Source organism: Rhamphochromis longiceps, linkage group LG7 (genome assembly GCF_057381845.1).
Source record: "Rhamphochromis longiceps isolate RC_006_pf linkage group LG7, R_longiceps_female_GT1.1, whole genome shotgun sequence".
Classification (NCBI taxonomy): Eukaryota; Metazoa; Chordata; class Actinopteri; order Cichliformes; family Cichlidae; genus Rhamphochromis; species Rhamphochromis longiceps.
The window spans coordinates 15,149,499-15,176,472 of NC_140563.1; the positions used below are offsets into that span (position 1 = coordinate 15,149,499).

The following is a 26,974-nucleotide window of genomic DNA, read 5'->3' on the forward strand; positions in this document are numbered from 1 at the left end:
CACCACAGACTGATTTACAGCATTGATGTTGTCTGGATCACAAAGGTGATCTTGAGTGAACTGTTGTATGCGTTCAATCTCTTTTTGTGATTTCAGGTCGTCCGCTAGCCCTCCGTGTGGTCTGCGTGATAATCCATCCGCATCTCCATTCTGCTTCCCTGGACGATAGAGGAGTTTGAAAGAGAATGTGGACAGTGCTGCTAGCCACCTATAGCTAGTTGCGTCAAGTTTTGCTGAAGTCAGAATGTAAGTCAGCGGATTACTATCCGTTACAACAGTGAAGTGGTTGCCGTAGAGATAGTCGCTGAACTTTTCTGTAACTGACCACTTGAGCGCCAGAAACTCCAACTTGTGCGCTGGATAGCGATTTTCGCTCCGTGACAGCCCTCTACTTGCATAGCCTATGACTCTAAGTTATCCCTCTTGCTCCTGATACAATACAGCACCAAGCCCGGTGGTACTGGCGTCGGTGTGCAGTATATAGGGTTTCTGGGGGTCAGCGAAGGCAAGTACAGGGGCAGTGGTGAGACTTTGGATGACTGACTCGAAGGCTTCCTGGCAAGCTGGCGTCCAGCGACCTCCGAAAGGGTCTTTTGGGTCATGGTACTGATGTGCACTTTGTCTTGCGTTTACTTTTGATTTCTTGTGGCTAGGTGGGTACCCCGAAGTTAAGTTGTGGAGAGGTTTCACAATGCTGGAATACCCCTTAACGAACCTTCTATAATACCCAGCAAAACCAAGGAACGACTTTAACTCTCGCAGGGTCTGTGGGACAGGCCATGTTTTAAGGGCCGAAATCTTCTCAGGGTCAGTCCGAACTCCATTTCTGGAGACCACATGTCCCAGATAACGGACTGAAGTCTGGAAGAAGACACATTTCTCTGGTGACAGCTTTAACCCAAACTCTTTTAGACGAGTGAGCACTTTCATGAGTCTTTCTTCGTGTTCCTCAAGGGTTCGGGAGAATACTATCACGTCATCAAGAAAGACCAATGCATCCTTCAAATGCATATCCCCCATGCACCGCTCCATTAACCGCTGGAACGTGCTGGGGGCGTTCGTTACACCCTGAGGCATTCTGTTGAACTCCCAGAAGCCGAGAGGGCACACAAAGGCCGTCTTCGGTTTGTCTGCTTCTTCGACCTCGATCTGGTAGTACCCTGATTTTAGATCAAGAACAGAGAACCACTGTGAACCATTGAGGGCTGAGAATGTGTCCTCTAGCTTCGGAAGGCTGTACGCATCTTTTATAGTCTGAAGGTTTAGACGCCTATAATCGATGCACAACCGGACTTGGCCGTTCTTTTTCCGGACTTGGCCGTTCTTTTTCCGGACTACCACTATGGGTGACGCAAATGGGGACTCTGACTCTCTAATAACTCCTGCATCAAGGAGTTCCTGAATGTGCTTCCGGACAGCCTCAATGTCCCGTGGGTGGATTGGCCGGGCACGTAGTTTGAAAGGCGTGCCATCCGAAAGTTTTATATGATGTCGCACCTGGTCCGTCCGGCCAAAATCCAGGTCGTGCTGTGCAAACACCTCAGGCATGCCGCTGAGCTGCTGAGTGATGCGCTGTTTCCATTCCAATGGAACTGGGGAGTCACCAAAATTGAAGGTTATGGTGGGCTCTTGGAAAGACGGAGTGTCTGGAGTTCTCTGGGATAGTTCTGACTGTTTGGTCTTGTTGTGTTCCTTTAATAGGATGGTCTGATAAGCACTAACCTCTGCAATAGTACACTTGGCAGGGATGACAATGTCGTGGTCAGACTCGTTGCTTATAACAACTGGCAACTTGTGGGGCCGCCGCTGGGGAAAGTCCACCAGACCGGCTTTAAGTAGCAGGCCACCGGGCAAGGGGGACGATGATGGGTACTCAATTACAACTGATTTTTCATCCTGAAGGCCCTCGCCAAGGGCGACTCCCTCCACCACTACAGTTGAACCAGCTGGAATGACTTGAGGCATCTTGCCAAGTAGCTTCACTACCCCCTGATGGGTGTCACTTGTCTGCTTCCGTCTCAACTCAATGATTTTGAAGACTACTTTGTAGCCATGTGGGAGGGGTTGACGATTGGCTAAGTCAGTCTCTGAGTAGATGTCGAACAGTACATCTAGGGTGTTTGTGCCTATGAGCATGAGGGATTGTGAAGTGTCAGGGACGATTAAAGCAAGTGTGTTTACATCTACTGGAACACCTATAAAGTCCTTTGGAAAAGTTATGGTCATTTCTATATAGCCAAAGTAAGGCACTAGCTGGCCATTAGCACCTTCCACTTCTAAGAGGTCATGTAGTGGCTTGATCTTTTGCTCTGAAAGGTGCTGCTGGTAAAATGACTCAGGAACAGTGGTAACTTGGGAGCCTGAGTCAAGAAGACAGTTGACTTCTTCACCTCTCACAGTCACTTGAGCTGTACTTCTGGTACCAATCAACTGTTTAGGGAGTTGGAAAGATTGGTTCTGCTCTGAATGGTTTAAGCCAGAACATGTTTGTGCTTTGACAGTCTTTGCTGGGGTACTTACTTTGTTAACCTCAGCTGTGATTTTGTCACCATTGTTTACGTCTGAGGGACGTTGTTGACTCTCCTCAGCTCCTGTTTGTCCCACAACAGGAACTGTTAGATGTTTAAAGGTGAATCTGTACAATCTCGCGCTTCCCACTGGCGTTGTTTCTCCTCCAACTGCTTCTTTTTTTCTGCTACTAGGTTGGGGTTAGCGGGGTCAACACAGCATGGAGCGATATGTCCATCTTCACCGCAGTTGAAACAATACCAGGGCTTGGGTCTGCCCCTTTGCCTCTTTGAAGTCTGTCTTTGCATACGTCCATCTACACCATGTGGCTTTGACATCTTACTCTGCGGCTTCCCTGCAGGGTCCTTGCTGTTTGCAAACTTTGTTTTTTTCTGTGACATGAATGTAGTTAGTTGACTTTGCAGACTCGCCACCTGCTTTCGCAGATCCTCAATAGCAGCAATGCTACTCCCATGTTTCTCCTCTGGTTCACAAACATGTGCACCCTGGAACTGTAACTGAGTTCTCTGCTTTGTGGTGCCAATGTGTTTTCTCATACGGTTAGTTTTTGCTTGCTGTCGATCTTCCTCAGAGCGAATCATTAACAACAGGTCTGAGAATTGGGGTGGGCTGCTCTTCTTTTGCTCAAGTTGCAGGGCGCTGAGTAGGTCGTTGTCCCAACATCCCCTGCAGAACTGTTTAAGTAGATGTTTGTCCACTTCTTCACATGCGACTCCCCCCCTCTTCGTGGCTCTGTTTAATGCTAGCTGTAGCCGGTGAAGGTAAGTGGATGACTTCTCACCTGGATCTTGAAGGGTGTTCAGGAATTGAGCGAAAAGTTCCTCACCATCTTCTACAGTGCCAAAGGCTGAATCTAGAAGCTGCAAATAAGTCACAGGTGGTGACTCAGGCCGCAAACTCTTAACTATATCAGCTGCTGGTGGGAGCAGGCTCTCATGGATCTTTCTGGATATTTGCAGGGGGGACATGCTGGGATCATTTTGGAGCAGTTCAATTTGTGTGCGCCATGTGTCATAATCAGTTTCATTGTTAGGTCTGGGAACCTTACCGGAGAAGGAACGGAGTCTCACCTGGGACTGGATGTGTGGGACAACATCTTGCCTTCGTACGATATGCTCTACCACAACCTTCTGAATGTCAGGTGGGTTCAAGTCACTTACTGAGAGGGACGCTGCTCTCCTTCCATTAGTGAGGGGAACATCATCAGTGGCACCAGTATCACTTGGTGTAACATCTGAATGTGAGGTGTGACACTGTCGCTCTTTAGAAGCGGGCGGAGATACAACAGTGGTCTCGACATACGTGGGAGAAGGTTCTTCAGTGGTAGGTCGCATGGCTTCAACATCCTCCCCAATCTGACACATCATCTCCTTCAGCACCTCACCGTAGTCTTTGCCACTCAGCTTGGCTAGTTCCTTGAGTTCCGCCAAGTAGGTTTTTGTAACATTACTCCCAACCGTGGTAGTGTACATGCTACTGAGTGTTTTAATTTCATAGACAACGCTGGGATCAGCTTGTGCTGTGTATGTGTATGGTAAACGAGGTTCTAAACCTTCTAAGGCTGAACTGCTAGAGTATTCTACGATCAGGTTTTGGTAGAAGTTGGACAGTGAATCATCAACAAAAAGGACTCTTGTGATTTTACCATACTGCTTCAGAAAGTCAATGACCTGTTCATCTTTCTCAGATACCTGTGTTATCCCAGCGACAACAACCGCATTAGGTATTTTGACACCAGACTTTTGTATGAAATCCATGCTGGTCATTGCCTCAATATTGATGCTCAAATCAATTGGCTCCTGGCTGGCTCGCCACTTCTGTAACCAACTTTAAGGTATAAAGGTGAATTACAGCGCAATAATTACTTGGGCTCGTAATAAGACCCTGGCCAGAATCAGAAGACACCAAATTCGTATGGAGCCAAAGTATTGAGCAGCAATAATGACCTGGACACAATGTTAACTTTTGAGTAGCCACTCTTGTATTGTTACAAAGTATAACAGGTATTTGTCCAATTTGTACAGATAAAGTATAAAATAAAATAAATAGTGTGCACACTCAACAAAATAAAAGTACTCGTTGGGGCCCTTTAAGAATTTAGAGTTAAGCTGGCGATAGCCAACTTCAAAGGTCCTTGTGAATGTAACTGGAATGTATGAGTGTGTGGTGTGTATCTTCTTTGGGGTAGATCGTCCTCAAAGTGGTTGGCTCGCCATCTATCACAACCAGAATATCGTCCTGGTCCTTGGACTTTTCCGTCCTCTCCAAAAAACCTGACCTATAATCCAGGTCATAAAATGTACATTCTAATCAGTCTGTTTCAGATGCATTGTTTAAGGTTAAAATACAAAATCAAAATATTGCATCACCTCATATTCATTGCATCAACATCTTAAATCTTATCAAATCTCACAGTTCTGTTGTACAACATTCAATTTTCAAGCATATCAAATATGAGAACTAAACATCTAAGTTGCTCAAATATTTCTCTATTCATGTAAACATTAATTAAACAATACTTATGGTAAGTAACCATTGACACTCAAAATACAATACACCATAACAAATTCAGAACTATGTGCAAATAAGCAACAAAATATACATATGAGTTCAGTTCAGAGGCATTAAAGCAGTGTGCTTAATTTCTCCACGCTATAGGCCTATTCGTGAGAGAGAAATGCACTAAAAATTACCCTCTAGATTACTTTAAACTCACAGTGAACTGACAAAATTTAGCTTTAGAGCAGCTAAGAACATGTTGCTCACCGTTGCTCTGTTTCACAAAAGCCCAACACACACTGGCGTTGGAATTGCAGCAGCTCTCCGGATGAAAGGTGAGTGGTTAGCCTGTGAGACACCGAGCTAGCATTAGCATGATCGCGACGGTAAGTCTCTACAAGTTTTTTCCATCAGAATAACACTCGTCTTACCGACGTTGCCTCTCTCCTTCATCCAGCCACTCGACTCCGGACTTCCAGCAGGTAAGTAGGCTGGTTTTCCTTCCTCTCAATCCTGAGTTTTCCTCTCTTTTGTCCGTGGATTTCTCGGTTTGAGTAGCAGATGCCTCCACTCCTCTTGCTGAGATAAGAAAAACCCGGGACACCATGCACCTCCACCTCACTTCCTGGCTGACAGGGTCAATGCGGCCTGGGTAGGCTCTGATTGGTTGCTGAGCTAGGTGCCCTCACGTGGGGTGAACTGAGAGGTGCATTCAATGGTCATAGGAAATACGACGCTTGTTGATGTGGACAGTTAATATAAAGAGAATAAGTATGATATTTTTCATCTGGGCTACACAATAGACAAAGCAATCAGAGAAAACACATTAGCAGAATGGATGTCTAAGCTATTGGAAAACAAAGAGATCATTGTACATAATCAACAACCTGATGATGTTTCTCCAGTGTCTTGCAGACTAAAGCCCGGTGACTGGGTTCTGATCAAGGTGCTCCAAAGGAAAAACTGGAGCACACCCAGGTGGGAGGGGCCATACCAAGTCCTCCTCACTACACCGACCGCTTGCAAAATTGCGGAACGACCATCCTGGATCCATCAGAGTCACTGCAGGCGAGTAAGTGAAGCCATCTAAACACAGCTGACAGCAGGCTTGCCCACTTGTTGTGATCTCGCCCGGTGGAGGGGTCAGCTTTCCTGGCCGGGGGGTCTACTCGCGACAGGAGGGTGTGTCCCGTCGTCATGAGGTGGTGGCTCTTAATAACTGCAGTGGCCCTGACCATGGCCGGGCTCCTCATCTTTGCTTCCGTGAGGGACAACAAGTCACGCAATATGAAGAAAAGGCAGACACTGTATGACAAAGGACAGTACACCAAGTTTCCCCATGGCTACGCCACTAACTTTTGGTGGCAGTTTATGAACACTACAGCTCACTGGAATAATAAAACTGACTGCTATGCATGTACCCATATGCCCCTATCCTCGCAGACGTCTGGCCTGTGGCCGTACAGCATACCTGAAGATCGCAGTTGGTGTCTGTTGGGCCTGGCAACACATCCAGGCTACGGTACTCTTTGGTCCAAGGCCAACTACAGCATCCCAGCAAAAGCAACCTGGAGGTCATCATCACCCACAAATGTGAACTGTTCCGGACAGACCTACCTACTGACCTGGCCCCAAGTCTCAGACCCACTGCCTGATGTAATTCTACTGAACAAGCTGAACGCAGCGCAACTGCCAGTATGTGTGATGAACAATGGATCGCGGGCAGTGGGGGAGCTGCCTACTCACCTATCTACCGGATGCCACTACAAACAAAGACTCAGTACCAGACAGGATGTGCACGGACGGCACCAAGCAGTAAAGGAACCAGAGTTTCGCATCTGAGGAGGAGTGAAATTCTTACAGAGCTTGATCCCCGGCATTGGAGCTGCCGAGGTGCGGGATCATGTGGAGATCAACCGATATGCTCTGCTACGACGCATCAACTTTGACAAAGACCCTGGGACCGGCTTTAGCAGGAGAACAGAAGGCCATCAGAACGATGGTGCTGCAGAACAGACTGACTCTAGACCTGCTAACAGCATCACAAGGAGGAGTTTGTAAGCGGAGACATTTATGAAGCTTTGCAGAATTTGACCATTCTGCAGAAATATGTCACTGACCACACATCTGGAGCAGCTACACCGCCATGTCTAAGAGTAATGATTTCAAAGATGATAACAACTACAATGACTGCTTATGTTGCCGTGCCTCAAGAAGAACAGCATCCCGTTGCAATTCTGTTAGAGGAGAACTTGTAATAACTGCTAATGAATGACGTGGTGATTAAAAATGACTTGTCAAGTGATCATGCACTGATTAACACATTAGTAGTTTATGCAGGTACAATATAAGGTTTTCATCATTTTAAACATAAGGTTTTCATCCTTTTATTTTTTGTAGTTTAGTTTTATTATTTTTTCTTGTTTATTCCACTTGTTATTTCATTTACTATGATTTTCATTTACTATGATTTTCATTTACTATGATTTTCTTTGTTCTTTTTATTATTTTATTTTGTTTTATTCTTTAGACCAAATGATTTCCATTTCTGCTATGCTGACATTTTGAAAATTAAAAAATTGCTTAAGATAATAAATAACCTTCACAGACAATTGTTGTATACATTTAAAATAAGTTAAAACAGGAGGGAATGTTACAGGAAAAATGATTCTATGTTTCTTTACCTTCTTTTAAATGTGCAAGCATGCCCTTTTGTCTATGGTTAGATTAGTTTAGAATTATCTTTTTAGACTTTCTCAGCAAAGACATACTGTTTTGGGACATATTGTTTTAGATTGTTTTATCTCTCACAGCTTTCTCACAGCTCTCTGCTGACGAGACTAGCGCCACATATGGAGTTGTTTATTTTATCTGTTTTGTATTTTTCTTATCCTGTTCTCACTGTCTTTCCTATAAAAAGTGCCCAGCCTCTGTACACGTTGTGAGTTGTTCTTAGCAGCTCACCCGTGTACACGTTTGATAAAGAAAGTAACTTTGTCTCATTGTGTCTTTATTTCTCCTGGGTTTTTTACAGAGTTTTCCCCCAACAGCCCTGCCAGGCTAAGTAAACAGTCTTCCAGCCAACCCAGGTGGCCTTGTAGGGAATGGGAAGGAACAGACTCAACCAAGTCGTTATCAGGGAGTTTTTGTTCTGGCCTTGAGCTCCGGCCTTGAGCCCACAGCTGGCGCCGAAGGGGTAGCCGCATTATGATGGTACTTGAGAATTTCAAGCTGTTTTTAACACTCCGACACTGGTCTCTCAATCTCCCGTTAATAGCTGCGAGCTTCTCCGTGATGTTATTAGCCATCGATTCTGTGGTCTTGTCACTCTTTTTTGCTCACATAGCAGATTCTGAGACCTCACGACCGCAGCCAAATGCATGTAACTTTAAACAAAGAAAGAAATGAAGAAATACTCTCAGAAATATGGGCTAGGTTTGACATCACCCGTGTTATTGGCAAATATGCACTATTTTGTCTTTGTTCTTGATACTGTGCAGTGTTCTTGTTAATTTGTGTATTTCCTGTTGCGCTATCCAATAGTGTTTGCGATTTTATAGTTCAGTACATCACTTATGGATTCTTGTGATATGTGTCCGCCTCTGTAACCCAGAGCCACTCAAAGTTAGGGCCATTTGTCTGTCTATATGTAGTGGAAGGGCCCGAGGGTTAAAAAATACTGTGCAGTCCTATATAAAGTTGTCTTTGTGTCACTGTTTTGCTGACAAGGTTTTTTGGGACACTTGATGAGATCGAGTCTGTGAAGTGAAAAAAAAAAGTGTATGATTATCTTGACCGTTTCATATGTCATGCTGTTTCTGCACAGCTAATTCTTCACCCTGTTAAAGCAGCTTGATAAAAGACAGACAGAACTTTAAATCAGAAGTTATGCCCGTTATCTATGGATGACAGAAAAAATACAAATTTTAGGGACATGTTTCATCAGAAATATACTGTATGCTACAAACAAGAAGCTGTTTTTTTGTTTTAAGAAGGGGCCATGACACTTTGTCATGGATGTTATATGGATAACGGAAAAACTACTAATTTTAGGGACATGTTTCATCAGAAATACTGTATGCTACTATCATTCAAACAGACGGCTGTCACAAGATGTCTTGTTAAATATAAGTGAATGAATGTGAGGTCAGAGAATAATGGCCAAACTTCTCTGAGCTGATTGGAAGGTAACAGTAACTCAAATCACCACTTGTTACATCCAAGTGTATGCAGAAGAGCATACCTTGAAGCTTCAGCAGCAAAACATAACACTCAAGACTGCATCTCCTGTCAGCTAAGAACAGGAAACCAAAGCTACATTGAATTCACAAATGCTCACCAAAATTGGACAACAGAAGATCTGAAAAAACATTACCTGATTGAATGGTTCTCAGTTTATACTGCAACATTTGTATGGTAATTAAGGCAGTTCTAAAAGCAAAAGGAGGTCCAGCCCGGTACTAGCAAATTGTACCTATAAAAGTAGCCAATGAGTGTATGTGTAAGGTTACAACTTTTTTCCCAGTCAGTTGTACAAAGTAAGACATGCAAACAAAAACGACTCATATAAATTTACATTTAAAGTCTGATTTCAAATGTCTCAACCCAGCTGCACAGTTAGCTGTAAAAGCTGTTCCAGTGTGTCATCTCTTAAGGCTCCTGGACAAAACTTGGCTTGTGAGCTTCTGCCGTCCACCACCACCTGTACACCACCATCATGTATTCAGATAGCTTTATCACATGCACATACTCATTAAGGCAGGCTCTCGAGAGAAGTGAAAAATGCTAAATATCACGTTGACACAGCAGAACCTGATTATTATTAAAGAGGTATCACACACCTTTTATTTGACCGGATTATAAGACTTTCAGTACAGAAGTCTGTCTACAGAAAAATACAAAAATATACGTTGCTATGAATACTATTCATCCTTGGTTTTTTGTTGTTTTTCACAAACAAATTAAACTGAAAAGCACACATCAAGAAAAATTGCGCTTTGTAGCAACTGAAAATAAAATAAATTCATAATTATAATAAAGGTCAATCAAATGGACCAATATGGCAAGGCCATGATGATCCACTTGGTAAAATAAATCCGCTTGGCATCTTTCTTGGCCTTAAGACAACAATTCTGATGGCTAAAGATCCAAACGGGACACAAAAAAAATAAAAAAATTGTAAAAAAATTGCGCAATTATTTACCTGTATATTGTGACAAAACTAAATCATACAATGCCTTGTGAAGCCAACTGCATGATGTCATAGAGTTTGATTATTTATTTTTAGGTCTTTTTGAATTTAACTCTGCAGGTATTCACACTTTTGTTGTCCCACACGTACAAAATCTTTTTGTTGGGATAGTACGACAGCATAGCTAAGATTCCATTACCTGATCTTATGTCAAAACCTGCATCCACAGGACTCTCTTTCTTTAAATCATAGGCATATGTCACCCTTCTGTCTTTGTCATCTGTGAAATACAGCACCCCACACACAATGAAAGCATTTCCTGCTTTAGCTGTCGGGTAGGTGGTGTTTATGACAGACTCTATAGAGAATGTGTCATCGTCGAGCTTTGCGACCAGTGTGCTGTCATCTGCGTTTGAGGCAAAGATGACCCACAGTCCACTTTCATCCACAGCAAACTTGAAGTATGTCTTTGAGTTTCGAAAAAGATAAGTCAGGTTGTGATATCTGGTGTCTGGCATGGTCAGAATCTGCGTTCTCTTCGTTTTCAGACCAAATCTGTAAAAATTTAAAAGATTGACCATTAAATAAATGTTGCAGGCATCAAACACCTCAAGACAGGTGCAGATGGTGCAGCACTTACTTTATAAGTCTGTTTTTTCCGCCGTTGTGGTAGTAAAATGATCCTTTATAAACAACATGGCCACACCCCTGGTAGAACCTCTTGGTGTCTATAGTGTTTTTAGTGTTTTGCAATGTTGAAAGGTCCTGATATTCCCACAAATGTCGACCTGGTGACAAAAAGTTCTTGCGTTAAATCCAATCAAATAACTCTCAAAAGTCTGTTATGAAGTGAGAATTCATGGATGTTGTGTAAGTCACCTGAAAAATGATCGGCCAACCAGTACTGATCTTCATCCAGCTGCGACGCGTCTGACATCCAGGCTCCATAGGTGCTTTCCATTTCAGTGGGCTTCTCTGAGCATTTTATGTTTTTAATAATACACTCTAAACAAAAAAAAGCACACACACACACACACTTTTGTATTTCAGTAAACTATACAGTAGAAGGTAATTAGATAATGGCATGATTTGAAGCTTAATTTAGCAAGTCTCTAACCACTTTCTGTTGATTTGTCACCGGTGGTCACACTGATCTTATTATCAGACCAGAGCTTATTTGAAGAATCTGAAAAAAAAATGAAAGATCATTTTTAATGTAAATATTAATGATGTTTGAGTCATAGCAAGTGATCATTACTTTGTATTTTTGTGTGAGGTGTGAAGTGAAGTGTCAGTATTGAGGTCAAAATGGGACACGTGGCAATTCCTCACCAGTTGTCATGGGTTTATCATTGACGTTTCCACTGTTATTGAAAGTGTCTCTGTTTTTATCCAGTTCTTCAGAAAGTGAACCTTTAAATTGAAAAAAAAAATGAAAGAGTGTATAGAGATTCTAATGATATTATAGTTTCAAAAACACCATATTAGGCACATACTGGCACCAGGTTGGGCCCTCTTTTTCCTTCACACCTTTGATTTTTTTGGCATAGATTCAACAAGGTATTGTAAACAACACTCAGAGATTTTGGTCCATATTGATATGATAGCAACACACAGTTGCTGCAAATTTGTCAGCTGCATATCCATAATGTGAACCTCCCACCCAACATATCCCAGAGGTGCTCCATTGGATTGAGTTCTGGTGAATGTGGAGCCCATTTGAGGAGTCATGTCAATTAACCAGTTTGCTAGAAGCAGCCATTCAGAAGACGTGTACACTGTGGTCATAAGCACATGGACATGATCAGGATCAATACGCGGGTAGGCCACGGTCTTTAATGATGTTTAACTTGTACTTAGGGGCCCAAAAATCCATGCTGTCACATGGTGTTTATGTAAAATTTTAACCATACCATCCAAATGTTCCAGCAAAAATCAAGACTCCAATATAAATAGGATGAAATATTCCATATAAATAAATAACGCTATGAGAGTAACGAGTGTGTTAGTCTTACCTATAAATCGTGTCACTAATGCCTCTGTAGCATTTCGTATAGCAACATTGAAGGCAACATCTTTATCAGCCTCTTTTAGCTCTAGAAAACAAAGTAGAGTGCTTACTCTCTTGTTTTTTTTTCTCTTTTTTTCATATATTTAGACTTCAGTTTATCTCTAGTGTCTTAATGTTTTACCAGGTTCTATTGTTTTATCTGCATCCTTTTTAGAACCAGGAACAGTAAAAGCATCTCTGGTGTTTTCAGCTGGATGTGGAGTTGGTGTTACTGCAGATACAAAGATACAAGTGAGTTAGTACACGTATAAACAGTATAACCAGAATCAGATACAGTATGGCAGTTTTTTACCTGTTATTGTGCTTGTTTTAATGATGGTTCTCCTGCCATTAAATGTATCACTCTTTATGTTGGCATCACGTGGGGCTGCAGAGTGAAATTGGAGCCACATTCAGAACTTTTATTATGAAAGAAGTAACTTAACCATTCAAAGCATATGATTTCCTACCTATTAATACTCTTACTGGCCCCTCTGTGACATTTGCAGTGTCTGTATCATTCCAGGAGCCCTGGCTGTCATTTTGATCAAAATTTAAGGACTCTGGAAAATTTAAAGAAAAAAATGGCTTTAGCATTTTCTCTTCATGTAGTCAGACTAAGGTTTGTCTCATCTGAGGTTTACCAAGTTCTGTTGTTGCATCTGAAACATTCAAAGCACCTCTGGATTTTTCTGGTGAATGTTCTGTTGGTGATTCTACAAAAAGAAAGAAAACTTTTACTAGAAGAGCTGGCACACCAACTAGAATCAACCAGTCCTTATAAGCTTGAGCTTCTTGTCACTAAATGTAAAAAGTTAAGATATTTAAGGTTTAGTTAAATATTGAACCTTGAGTCAGCATAGCTCCTGATTTTGTCAGCAGCTCAGGCATCATTTTGGATATTTATTCAAGATTAGAGTGAAATGATAAAGTTCAAGAATTTTATATAAATAATAACCAAAGTCAAATAGGATATTTCATAATCCAAAGCAATGATTTCATACCTGTTAACAGCATTACTGGTCCTTTAGTTTCTGTGTCATTCAAGGTCCCCTGGCTTTCATCGTCATCAAATGTTACTGGTTCTATGATTTTAAAAAAATAAGTATTAGGTTGAATTTTGTTTTTTAATATATTCAAACTTATGTTTGCCTTTGCAGTCTTGGTTGATTTACCAGTTTTCACTTTCATGCTCAGATGTTTCTCAGATTCAGAGACATTCAAAGCATCTGTGGTGGCTTTCTGAAGAGGATACGCTGTTGGTGATTCTTCAGGAAGAAACACAAGATGTAACTACAATTTCTGCTGCACACATTAGATTTGTATACAAGTAATATATAAAAATTGGTTTCTCACTCCTGGTTAAATCTCACTGTTCATGAGATAAAAAAAATAAAAAGCCTAAACTATATATTTTCATAATTAATGATGTTTAAGAGATAAAGCTCTTACCACCCCAAAACATTTACTACAGAAACATAAAACAGCACTGAACTTTAAACAGCTTGAATTTACCAGTTTTCAGAGTTGCTTTAATGAAGGTCTCGCTGCCATTAGAGGAGTCACTGTTTAAATCTGCATCAGGTGGAGCTGTGAAAAGAAGACAACAAAGTTCAACACGTCTTCTTTGCATACCAAGCACAACAAGAGGAGGACATGCAGTTAATAACTCAAAGCACTAGTGATGGGATTTCCGGCTCTTTTTAGAGATCCGGCTCTTTCGGTTCCGCTCACTAAAAAGAGCCGGCTCTTTCGGCTCCGAACCGGCCCTTCAGGTTGTTTTGTTGCTTTAATTAATTTATTATTAACAATAATATAAAATTATGCACAAAAGGAATTACTAACGTAAAAACAAGTGGTTTTATTTATATATGTTTATATATAAATATATGCGGTGGCCCCTAGAGACAAAACACGTACAAACTCCAAAACACATTTCTAGCATGAACTGAACTTCCAAAGCAGAGCTACTAGATCACTTAAATTACACAATTGAAAGCATGTGTGTATTGTTTGTGTATTTATACACAGGCACTCATATATATATTCAAATAATTTTAAAAAAAGTTCATTTACCTGTTATTACCACACACCAAATCCGGTCATTGGTACTTGCTGGCTTGTGTAGCCACAAGATAACAAAGGCTCAACACTGCGCCCAGCATCCTGGAGCACTTCTGTTGTTCTTTTGTACGTGTTTTGAGTTTTTATGTGCTTCTGAGTTTTTATATGCTTCTGAGTTTTTACGTGCTTCGGAGTTTGTACGTGTTTTTACGTGTTTTGGAGTTTGTACGTGTTTTTACGTGTTTTGGAGTTTGTACATGCTTCAGAGTTCGTACGTGATTTGAAGTTTGTATGTGCTTTGTCTCTAGGGGCCACCGTAAATATACTTTTATTTATTCACTCCACATAAAATGTAATAAATAAATCATCTAATACAAAAATCAACTATTCACATTTCAAGTTTTAACTATTTACATTTTCAGCTTTTTCCTTTCACAAATTTAAAGTGAAAAGAACACAAAACACTGCAAACCACAACACAATTAAATATAAATTATAATATGAAAACTAAAAGAACATGCATATTCTCTGTCATATGGACCTGCATGAATAAACTTTCTCAATCCTTTATCATCTGCAACCGAAAATAGTTGTGGATGATTACTATACCTTTCTAATGTTGTTGTCCCTGCCTCTCTTTCTCTCTCTCTGGCTCTGTTCCTGTGCTACTGAGTGTAACTACCGCCCCTCCCCCCTCTGCCCAGCGTAAAGCACAAGGCTCGCGTGCAGAGTGAAGCGGAAAAAAAGTGCGAGAGAGAGGCTGAGAGAAAGAAAAAAAAAAAAAAAACCACGTGACGGCTCGCGATAAGGAGCCGGCTCGCGTCGTTCACGTCAAAGAGTCGGCTCTAAGAGCCATTTCGTTCGCGAACGACCCATCACTACAAAGCACAAGGTTTATTACCTGGTAATAATTGTACTGGTCCATTTGTAACATTTTCAGTGTTGGCATCATTAAAGTTGTTCATAAATGGTTTTGTGTCTAGAGGAATTAAAATGTTGTCATTAATCAGTCCTGGTGAATTTTTTGTGTTGGATTTTTGTGTCAGAAGGGTTACAAATGTTCATACCTCCTCTGGTGTTTGTAGTGATGGGATTTCCGGCTCTTTTTAGAGATCCGGCTCTTTCGGTTCCGCTCACTAAAAAGAGCCGGCTCTTTCGGCTCCGAACCGGCCCTTCAGGTTGTTTTGTTGCTTTAATTAATTTATTATTAACAATAATATAAAATTATGCACAAAAGGAATTACTAACGTAAAAACAAGTGGTTTTATTTATATATGTTTATATATAAATATATGCGGTGGCCCCTAGAGACAAAACACGTACAAACTCCAAAACACATTTCTAGCATGAACTGAACTTCCAAAGCAGAGCTACTAGATCACTTAAATTACACAATTGAAAGCATGTGTGTATTGTTTGTGTATTTATACACAGGCACTCATATATATATTCAAATAATTTTAAAAAAAGTTCATTTACCTGTTATTACCACACACCAAATCCGGTCATTGGTACTTGCTGGCTTGTGTAGCCACAAGATAACAAAGGCTCAACACTGCGCCCAGCATCCTGGAGCACTTCTGTTGTTCTTTTGTACGTGTTTTGAGTTTTTATGTGCTTCTGAGTTTTTATATGCTTCTGAGTTTTTACGTGCTTCGGAGTTTGTACGTGTTTTTACGTGTTTTGGAGTTTGTACGTGTTTTTACGTGTTTTGGAGTTTGTACATGCTTCAGAGTTCGTACGTGATTTGAAGTTTGTATGTGCTTTGTCTCTAGGGGCCACCGTAAATATACTTTTATTTATTCACTCCACATAAAATGTAATAAATAAATCATCTAATACAAAAATCAACTATTCACATTTCAAGTTTTAACTATTTACATTTTCAGCTTTTTCCTTTCACAAATTTAAAGTGAAAAGAACACAAAACACTGCAAACCACAACACAATTAAATATAAATTATAATATGAAAACTAAAAGAACATGCATATTCTCTGTCATATGGACCTGCATGAATAAACTTTCTCAATCCTTTATCATCTGCAACCGAAAATAGTTGTGGATGATTACTATACCTTTCTAATGTTGTTGTCCCTGCCTCTCTTTCTCTCTCTCTGGCTCTGTTCCTGTGCTACTGAGTGTAACTACCGCCCCTCCCCCCTCTGCCCAGCGTAAAGCACAAGGCTCGCGTGCAGAGTGAAGCGGAAAAAAAGTGCGAGAGAGAGGCTGAGAGAAAGAAAAAAAAAAAAAAAACCACGTGACGGCTCGCGATAAGGAGCCGGCTCGCGTCGTTCACGTCAAAGAGTCGGCTCTAAGAGCCATTTCGTTCGCGAACGACCCATCACTAGGTGTTTGCAGCTGGACCATCTGTTGGTGATTCTTCAGTAAGAAAGAGAAGTTGGTCCACACATTAGAAAAATTATATATTCGAATAGTTAATTGCTTCAATTTGGAGCTCAACTTCATACTCTGCTGCAAGTATTTTAAACAGTTTTTCATTCTTAGGAAAAATTTAATTTGCAGTTTATTTTAATCCCAAAATTGGAAAAATCTTTTTTCATAGAAGTTAAAATCAAGTTAAACACTGCAGACATGATTAAGTTGCTTAAATAAATAGAGCTCAATAACATAGAATACAGTATGATCACATTAGGATTAAAAACAAGTGTTAAAAAACAATCTGAAAGCAAATGAAGTAAAATAAGTATGGATTAAAAATATGAAGTGATAATATAATACTATATAACTAAGGTAAGTATTCAAAGACATTTAAAAGATATTAGTGCACAGTCTGTTAGTCAGTTGTAACGTCAGCTTGTGAATGATTGTGAACGAATAAAGTATCTGCAGCCAGTAAAACTAATCAAACCAAGTATGAGCCCGTACACTCACAACAGGAGCATTTTTAAAACACACCAGTTTTTACTGTTGTTCACTGACAGTTCTGCTGCCCTTAAATGCAGCACTGTTTAGATCTGCATCACTGGGGTCTATACAGTGAAAGCACTTCTAAAGTGACAGAAAGAGGATGTTTTAGAGTTTAATACCTGTTAATTTTCCTGCTGCCTCTGTGATGACTTCAGGGTTTCTAAGAATTGCTGTGCTGTAGCTGTAATCTTCATAAAACGGTGAACGGTCTAGAATGGGGTTTTTTTGTTTTTTTTTTGGGGGGGGGGGTTTAAACTGTGTGGTTTAAATACATTTTTCATATATTCAAATTTAGTTTTTTTGATCATTTACCTGATTCTGTCTTATTGTCCAGTTTCTCAGAGTCAGAGACATTCAAAGCATCTATGAGGTTTTCAGATGGATGTGCTGTTGGTGATTCTGCAGAAGGAACGTAGAAGATGTCACTGGATGATTGGACACACAATTTATCATAATTGTAGAAGAAACTTGCTGGTTTATTACAAACAGCAAGCGATCTTTATGTCATATCGTGTGTAATTTAAAATCACATAATTCACCAGTTTTTGTGTCTCCAGTTATTAGGTGATCGTAAATGTATCGTTTGCAGAAATATAAATGAATTTGTTAACGTCAGTTCTAAAACATTCAGCCGTCTCTTAAATATCTTAGCAGAGACACTCTGACACTCAAATGGTTTCTTACCAGCTTTCAAATATGTGTCTAAAGTTTCATCAGAGAGAGCTTTTCCAGCATCATGCGGCTCACCTGGTGTTGGTAACACCGTGGAATCAAAGAGGAAATCCAGTACAATGAGTATAGTGTGAAATAAGATTTGTGTGTACAATGAATGAGTACCAATATTAACCTGCTAATAAATTCATTGGTGCTTCTGTAACATTTTCTGGGTCGATTTCAGTCAGGTTGTCACTTTGGTAATCTGGGTGAGGTGATATCCAGTCTGCAGAAAAGAAACATGATCAGCATAACCATAAATGTTTTAAATGAATCCAGATACACTATTATACTGTATATGTGGCCAAAGTTTCAAATCCTTTTGAGCCAAAATGGAAATAAGCACAAAAGATCGCATTTAAGGTTTAACTGAGTGGGAAATGCAATTATTCAACCATTTTTATTTGTGTTCTGAAGTGATGTGGCAATACTGATAGCAAGCACAGCAGACATTTTCTTACCACTTTCCACTGTAGTAACAGTAACATTTCTGAAGGAGTCGCTGTTGTTGTCTAAGGCTACACTCAGCAGGCCTGGAGGGAAAAAGAGGACATTTACAATTCTGCAGCATTTTCAGTTGTGACACAAAAAACAAATGATCGTGGCTGCGCTGACTGTTGTTGAAGTTCAGCACTTCTCACCTGCTGATGATTGGGACCTCTCACCTGCTGGGACCTCTGTGACATTTTCTTCTTTGGTATTGTTGAAGGCGTCTTGACTGTGGTTTGGATAAAAAGAACCAAAATCTAGGAAATAAAAGATGTTGAGTTTGATGCTTTTTCTTAGTCAAATATTCGTCTGCCAAACAAGACTTCTTATCGCTCAGAGTGGTAACTAACCTAATTTTATATTTGTGCCACTAACATTCAAAACATTAGTTGTGTTATCAGCTGGACGTGGTGTCGGTGATTCTGTGAAGAAGAAAAAAAGAGACATAAATTGCTACCCTTATCTCAGAGCAGTTACGAAGCACACACCATCCATAACATCCACCCATACAGACATACATATATACTTTGCAACTTGTTGTTTTCTGTGTTGTTTTATTAGCTATTAATTTTAACCCTGTGAGGTCTAAGTCATCATCAGTGATCACCCTGACTCTGACTCTAACTCTAAACAATCAGAAGATGGATGAATGGATGAACAGTTGTCGATCAGGCTAATGGACACCTCTATGACCAGTGTGTTGGGAACTTATCTTTAAGATCAACATGACTGAAACTAAGAGACTAAATAAAATAGAGACAAATCCAGACAATCAAAGAGTTTAAATTAAAATCTAAATAACAGTCTTAAATCTTGTTTCTGTAGGAGAATGGCTTCTGTGCTTTTAAAATCTCGGCATTAATCATGCCTTTGACCAGTCTGATTTGTGAGGAGAGACGTGAAAAGATTTTACTTTGTGGTAAAACAACTAGAACTGTGAATGTTACACTGCTTAATATCATAGTGGATAAACAAGTGATTTTTAACTACTACTGAAATCGAATATAGAGTGAACAAAAGCAACTGAACACTCTTCAGGTCAGCCAACACTGTTTTTTTAATAATCACACAGCTTCTCATATCATGTTTGCGGTCCTTGGTCCACTGGCTCATTGTGGCATTATTCCTACCTCTCCATGCGTAAATTTGACGACTACTTCCTTCAGTAATCTTGTTTTTCATGTCACTGGAACAACAGGTGGAGCAGGGTGGACCAGGTGGACCAGGAAGACCTTTATGTACACAGATTATTAAAAATATGATGTGCAGAACAGACCAAATTAACAATACTGCTAATATAGACTCTTTAATATTAACCCAATTATATTTATATAGTGAAAAGTCAAAACATAAGTCATCTCAGAGTATTTTTACACTGTAAGGCTAAGACTTCACGTGGTGGGTGGGTGGGGGCTCTGATTCTATATTCATTTTGAATGTTACCAGCCAAAGAAGCTGTTATCAGTTATTGCCACTTTCATAAATATCACTGGATGCATAAATATGAGGTGAGTGACTTTAACATGAAGAAAGATCAGCCTGGGCCACACTTATGAAGAGCACACATCAGCCTTGACTGGTTGGGTTAAAGGGAGAGAGGAGAAAATAGGTCAAGGAGACAATTAAAACAAAGAAGGTTGGCTGAGTCAGAAATGTTCAGCTCCAGAGCCAGAGACCTCTGCTGAAAGCACAGGGAGGTAATGGCATGCAATGTTCATGGCCCTTTGAAGTCTGTGGAGTAAAAGAGAGAAGAGTAGAGGAAAGGTGCTCGATGCGTCATGGGAGGTTCCTCTGACGCAGCAGCATAACTAAGTGATGGTTCAGGGTCACCTGATTCAGCCCTAACTACAGGCTTTATCAAAAATGACCGTTTTAAAACTAATCTTAAAAGTAGAGATGGTGTCTGCCTCACAAACCCAAACTGGGAGCTGGTTTCAAATGAGAGCAGCATGATATCTGAAGGCTCTGCCTCCCACTGAAATGCTGAAAATGTGAGGATCAGAAGTAAGTCTGCCCTCTGGTGCTATCTACAGAATATGGTACCATGAGATCTATAACATGTGTCAGAGTGTGATTAAGCAGGACTGCAATTCGGTTCTAGATTTAACAGGAAACAAATGAAAGGGCCTTATTATGACAGAAATATCACCTCTCTCTACTCCCTGTAAGTACTCTTGCTGCAGAGTTTTAGAACAGCTGCATCCTGTTATAAGGTGTATGGTAAGTACAGAAGTCTGGCACAGAAGTAACAAAAACAATAAAAGAAAAAGGAATGCTGTGATGTGGGCTACCCTATTAACTGTTCATATAAGACTGTTTTAACCTTAGTAATGACTTGTTGAAGGAAAAAAATGTCCATCCCGGTTTTCCCTCCAAGGCACGAGCGATAAGCAGAGTTCTGTCCTTTCCTTCTAAGATTCCTAATTATTTAAAGTAACGCTCAGGTATGCCATTCAGCGTGTTAGTACGAGCTCGGGAGCAGCTTGGGAGAACAAGAAAACAGAGACTGCTTTAGGTTGCCTTCCCAATCGACTCAAAGGTTTATTTAGTACATAACAGCTTATATAGAGGAAAAAAAGGTTCGTGTGTCAGCTTTCCCAGTTCAAACCGGTACAGACTAAATAAGGAAACGTCTTCCTGCCTTGTGAGCAAAGAAGTATCCTGTGTGTAGTTTATCAGTTCAGCTACAATTTATGATCATCCCAGCAAAATACACTCCTAGACATAGAATACAGAGTTCTTTCATTAGTGAATTCTGAAACAAACCACCTGGCCTTTAACGAGCCTTTTTCTAAGAGATAAGGAAGGGAGGATGGGAGTAAGGAAGTGGTCTCGTCTCTGTGGTGTTTTCGACCTTGGGGTACCAGCTTGTGAGTCTTACACATTAATTCTTGGGTCACAGAGAAAGAGAAAAACAACTAGTAGATGGGCCTTATTGAGTAACAGTTTTCCTGTATAAAACAATATCCTGTAAATGCTAACCGTGGTATCAAAATATCACAACACTTGTGATGCCTCAAATGTATTCAGTTCAGTTACATTTTATTTTTATCGTATTAAACCACAACAGCCAACGACCACAATAAAGGTGCTTTATATTGTAAGGTAAAGATGCTACAATAACAGAGAAAAAGCCACAAAAATCAGGTGATATGAGCAAGCACTTGGGGACAGTGGGAAAGAAAAACTACTACCGGGGAGTGGCAGCCTCTGCCATGACTGGTTTGGGAGTGAGTGAAGGGAAACAGGACACAAGACATATTAAAGGTGTGTTTTTTGATGGAAATTAGAACACTGGGGTTTTCAGGTAGCCCTAGTGAGCTGTATGGGCAGAGATTACCCTCATTAACATTTGATGCACACCCAGTTATTTTGTTCTGGAAGCAGGCCTGAAAAATGACAAAAGCTACTCAGTTTAGAAAAGAGAAGTAAGGATTAGCCCTACTTAGCATAAATTTAACACATCACAAAAAGACTGAAGAGTTGAAGGAAGGAAAAGGAACCAATAACAGTTAACAGTCTTTTAAGGTAATGTCAGGCTCCCTGAGTATTCATCAAGAGCTTCATGTTAGTTCAAAAACCTAAATTTCTTCAGAATCTCAGATTAATCTCAGAGTTTAAGCCATGCAGAGTTGGTAAAAAGATACAGTGAATGAGTGAAAGTTTAAAAAAAACAAAAAAACATTGCCCACACTGCAATTTTCAGTTTCAAAACAACAAAAATACTATAATTTGGGCTAATCAGTGCTAATCAGTGCAGCAAACACTTATCCCACTGCAGTAAACAGCTATGTGGCAGCTAAATACAAGTTTCTTGCAGACAGTGAGTGGGATGCTCGTGTTGTGCAATCACAGCAGGAACAATGAAAGACTGTTTGAAATGCACGAGAAGCTTCTGTTCTGCAAATTTGGTTGTTTTCATACAGCTTTTCGCTGAATGGGAGAGGAGATGGGTTCTCAGATTTCTTAGAAATATAAAAGTTCTCACCTTTTCTACCTCGTCTCCCCTCTGGCCCCGGTGGACCTGGGGGTCCAGGTGAACCAGGTTTACCTGACAGAACAAAAACACTTTGTAATGCAGTAGGAATTTAGCATAATTTGAGTAAATTTACTCAGTAAATTTAAATTTCAGTTTTTACCTGGGGGTCCAGGTGGGCCTGGAAAGAAAAAAACAATTCACATATTTAAAAAAAACAACAACAACAACTATGGGCAGTAAATACGCAAATGAAAACAGTGGAGATGCATGTTTTTATGATGTGCACCTGTTAAACAAATTCCTTTGGAGCTCCTGCACATGTCTGTGAAGGCTTTGACCTGAAATAAAGAAAAAGACAGGCATGAGGAAAGTTTTGATTTAGGTGTAAGTTAACCACATATAGGGCCATTTGAGTTAGGCCCTGTTAACACAGAAAGGACAGGGTGTTTTCTAAAGGTCTATATTTTAATCTTTTGCCATGTTCAGTGTTTATTCCCAAAATCCAGCAAAAGAATCATTCTCGTTAACAGAGCTGAAGCAGTTAGAGTATAACAACAACAACAACAACTAAAATTCCCTAAAATTTTCTCACTTCTTAAATGTCTGCTGTTCTTTTAATCTTTAGGCTTTAGATGAAACAAACTGAAAGTGAAGATTAATTGTTAATAAAAACAATGATACTGCCCCCGGCTCCCTCACAAAATATACAGTAGCACGGCTTTGAAGAAATGCCAGTTTTGTAGTGGAAGAAAGTGGAGCCGAGGGAGGAGCAGTCACTCTTCACAGCACAAAGTACTTTTCCAGGAAGCACTCAAGACTAGAAATTTGTTAATGGTTACAACAGACTCCTGGATTTCTTAGATTGCAAGGAGATGCCTCACATGATCGTATTAAAGACACCAAACTCTGGAAAAATAAAAAAATTCAGTTTTTGTCATAATAGAGTAAACAACTTTTAGCATTAGTATTCACAGTCCTACAGAAACATCCAAGCATGCTGATGTCTTACAGGAACCATAGAGTATGTCATGAGCATCAGCATATCCTTCTGATCTTCGCTTTGCATTGGATCTTCTTCCTGGTTTCTCCTGCGGCGGTGGAGCTTCCTGAACTCTCGGGCCTCTCCGGGGTCGATGGGCAGGATTCCCGTCCGCAACCTGCAGCTCTCTGTCAGCTCCTGCATCTGGGACTCCAGCCTAAACAGCTCATCTGCCAACTCTTTCTGCCGAAACAGCAGAAACACTAAACCTGCCGTGCTCAGGAGCAGCAGCACGCACATCCCCACCAGCAACACTTTCCACATGGGAGAAACAACACTTCCCTCTTTCATGTTTGTGCCCCGTTCCTTGGTCCTCGCTGCACAGTGATCCGGGCTGTGTAATTCAGAAGCACATACAGCACATTTCTGAACACCTGCCAGCAGATGACACGTCAGAGAGAAACCACAGTAGAGCAGTTGGAGAGGAATAAACATGTCAAAATCTGCCTGGAACTACAGCGAGAGAGAGAGACACGTGATGCATTGCATAATAACAAACATCTGCAAGACTGCTGAAATCTGTAGGCTTGCATGATTTAAATGCAGCTAATGGACATATTTCCAGAATGACACATCCTCCAGACAGCATAGGGCTTCCCATCATTCTGGTGCCTGTTTTCCTCAGCATTTTCACTAGCTTGTCCTACTCAAAATTACATGGAAGTGGAATAAATAAGCTTCGAACAAGGGACACATTGTTGGGATCTACAAAAGAACTTTCAGAGAGCTTTCAGCAAATGTCTGCGAGTGTGCGGATGTACATGTGTGGGTGTCAGAATATCCTTTTTATGAAAGGGTTTTGTTTTTTTCTATTCATTGCAATATGAATTTCGAAATTGAAAGTTTCGTAAATAGTCAATGTTACATTTTTTTTGATTGATTTTTGATTTGCTGCTTTTTCGGGGGTGGGGGGAAGAGGTCATTGTAGCTTCTGTTGCTAATTTCAGAGCAAGACCAACACATCCACCCCTAGATGTGTGGCCAGTATCTTTAAACAGGGCATACCAGCTATTCACAGGTACCAAGCATGAAAGCCAGCTCATTCACAAAAGCTTTCCATGAACAGTGTTTTTTCCTTTCAACTTTGCAACTATGATTTCTTACACTGGACTAACTAACATGCAATCAATCAATCACTTTGACAGCACTTTTAGATTAAATTATTAAAACTGAGCTTTTAAGAATATAATTATGACATTTTTTAATTCTTCTTTTCCCTTTCTGAACTCCTGAGTAAGTCCTTGTCTCCTTTGACACAGGTCAGTCTGACCCAGCTAATTAATTTCCCTTTCAAAAGCCTCCCGGGTTGATGAATTGGACAGTGGGGTTTCTCTGGGTGCAACAAAGCTAAATGTGAAGTAAGCCCATCTAAACACTAATGCAGAGCACAACCAGTGAAAGCCTTGCAGGTTCTCCATTCTTATGAATAAAAAGCACCTCCTTTGTTCTGCTGGAAACTGCTTTGTGGTTCAGATATGCACTGCTGTGTCTCAGGTTCACTCCTCTGCCATGGTGCTTGTAACCCTCAAGTGACCACGTCTCCAGGCAACTGTTAAAGTGAAAGCTCAGCCAAAGGATTTATAAACACTTGAAACACTGGATTTATTTGCACAAAGGATGCTGGTCACCTTTAAAACCAGTAGAGGAAGTACTGCACCTCTTCAAATTATACTCTAAGTTGGACTGGAGCAGGAGAGGAAAGAGAAGTAAGTAGAATTATTCAACCTTTTTTTGTTACAAAGATTTATGAAGCAAACCTCTCACATAGACTGTTAATTTTTTTAAATTTAGATTTTCTATATATATATATATATATATATATATTGTATTTGGACCTTGAATTGAGACACTGTGTTTGATATTAGACTTTAATATTAAATCAGTTTCTGCGTCTGGCATCTTGCTTATTTAGTCTATTTATTTATAATGAGCTCACATTTCGCTGCTCATCAGTGTCCTTCTGATGCAGTCTGACAGCAGCAAATTCATGTTGTTCAATTTTCTGCAGCACAGTGATGAAAAACTTAAGATACATGACAAAATACTGTAATTGTAAAATAACTATAAAGGTATAAATAGTTTAGAAAATATCAAAGACAATAAGTAAGATAAGGGCTAATGACCCTATAATTGTAAGATAACAGAGATCATCATGAAAAAAAATCATAATGATGTCTGTAATTACTGTATATTTGATGCTAACTACTTCAGTAATACAAACAGTTAATGATAAAGGTTGATGTGGGTGTATTTTGATTTGAATGTGGCTCAGTGCTATGTTACGTCCTAGACTGAAGGACAGACTCCACAGGAGATAAGAGAGGAGGAAACCCACAGGTTGATCATTTTCTGTTTAGTCTGCTGCAGACTGCAAACACAGTGCTCCATTGGGTGTACCTGGCTAGAGAAATGCAGAGGATGCTGCCGGTAGAGGAGCTCATCGCTGGCCCCATGGTGGCTGATAGAGCGTCAGAAGTCACTGCTGTCCTGCTACTTCTGCTGCTGCTGTTGCTTTTCACCACCTGGAGACAAAGAAAACAGTCACACATACCAGGTAGGCACTAATATATATATATATATATATATATATAAATAAATGGTAAATGGCCTGTATTTGTATAGCGCTTTACTCAGTCCCTAAGGACCCCAAAGCGCTTTACACTACATTCAGTCATTCACCCATTCACACACACATTCACACACTGGCAATGGCAAGCTACATTGTAGCCACAGCTGCCCTGGGGCGCACTGACAGAGTGCGCCCCAGGGAGCCTTTAATTAATATGGTATATAAATACTTATAGTTAGTACAGTAATTACAGTAATTACACTCTAAATACACTTCAAATTACAATTAAAAAATCTTTACCTTATTTATCAAATCCTATTATTCATCCTAAATATCTCTCTATAAGGAACATATTATTCCATTATATCAACATTATATCAATATGAGTGTGTGTGTATACTATATATATATATATATATATATATATATATATATATATATATATATATATATATATATATATATATATATATATACACACAGTGGGGCAAAAAAGTATTTAGTCAGCCACCGATTGTGCAAGTTCCCCCACTTAAAATGATGACAGAGGTCAGTAATTTGCACCAGAGGTACACTTCAACTGTGAGAGACAGAATGTGAAAAAAAAATCCATGAATTCACATGGTAGGATTTGTAAAGAATTTATTCGTAAATCAGGGTGGAAAATAAGTATTTGGTCACCTCAAACAAGGAAAATCTCTGGCTCTCACAGACCTGTAACGTCTTCTGTAAGAAGCTTTTCTGTCCCCCACTCGTTACCTGTATGAATGGCACCTGACATACAAGACCACTGATAATCTCCCTCGATCTGGGGCTCCACGCAAGATCTCATCCCGTGGGGTCAAAATGATCATGAGAACGGTGAGCAAAGATCCCAGAACCACACGGGGGGACCTGGTGAATGACCTGCAGAGAGCTGGGA

At 40.2% G+C, this 26,974-nt stretch overlaps 1 protein-coding gene and 1 long non-coding RNA gene across 2 annotated transcripts; both read right to left on the minus strand.

Annotated features, from left to right (window-relative positions):
- Window positions 1-4,487: 4,487 nt before the first annotated feature.
- On the minus strand, window positions 4,488-5,820 carry LOC146665022 (uncharacterized). The gene is made up of 3 exons (XR_014912545.1): window positions 5,460-5,820; window positions 5,296-5,376; window positions 4,488-4,807 (listed from the first exon to the last, which is right to left on the minus strand). It is a non-coding gene; the product is annotated as an uncharacterized LOC146665022 (long non-coding RNA).
- A 3,809-nt stretch (window positions 5,821-9,629) lies between these two features.
- On the minus strand, window positions 9,630-23,918 carry LOC146665023 (uncharacterized). The gene is made up of 26 exons (XM_085412435.1): window positions 23,454-23,918; window positions 22,731-22,782; window positions 22,605-22,622; window positions 22,454-22,516; window positions 19,596-19,697; window positions 18,816-18,887; window positions 18,618-18,722; window positions 18,438-18,509; window positions 18,110-18,202; window positions 17,575-17,661; window positions 17,382-17,471; window positions 15,401-15,523; window positions 15,235-15,312; window positions 13,785-13,859; window positions 13,445-13,537; window positions 13,274-13,354; window positions 12,914-12,985; window positions 12,740-12,832; window positions 12,583-12,657; window positions 12,412-12,501; window positions 12,235-12,315; window positions 11,552-11,632; window positions 11,337-11,405; window positions 11,099-11,224; window positions 10,860-11,007; window positions 9,630-10,774 (listed from the first exon to the last, which is right to left on the minus strand). Exons 1-26 carry the CDS (start codon window positions 23,916-23,918, stop codon window positions 10,312-10,314), a joined length of 2,967 nt encoding a protein of 988 aa, XP_085268561.1. The 3' UTR covers window positions 9,630-10,311.
- Window positions 23,919-26,974: the final 3,056 nt, after the last annotated feature.

Excerpts from the sequence above, each read along its gene's own strand:
- LOC146665023 (XM_085412435.1), bottom strand. The coding sequence starts at position 23,918 with ATGTTTATTCCTCTCCAACTGCTCTACTGTGGTTTCTCTCTGACGTGT. Across the intron at positions 18,723-18,815 it reads TGGCACAAATATAAAATTAG|ATTTTGGTTCTTTTTATCCA; the intron begins GTTAGTTACCAC and ends TTTATTTCCTAG. Across the intron at positions 11,406-11,551 it reads TGATAAACCCATGACAACTG|ATTCTTCAAATAAGCTCTGG; the intron begins GTGAGGAATTGC and ends TTTTTTTTTCAG.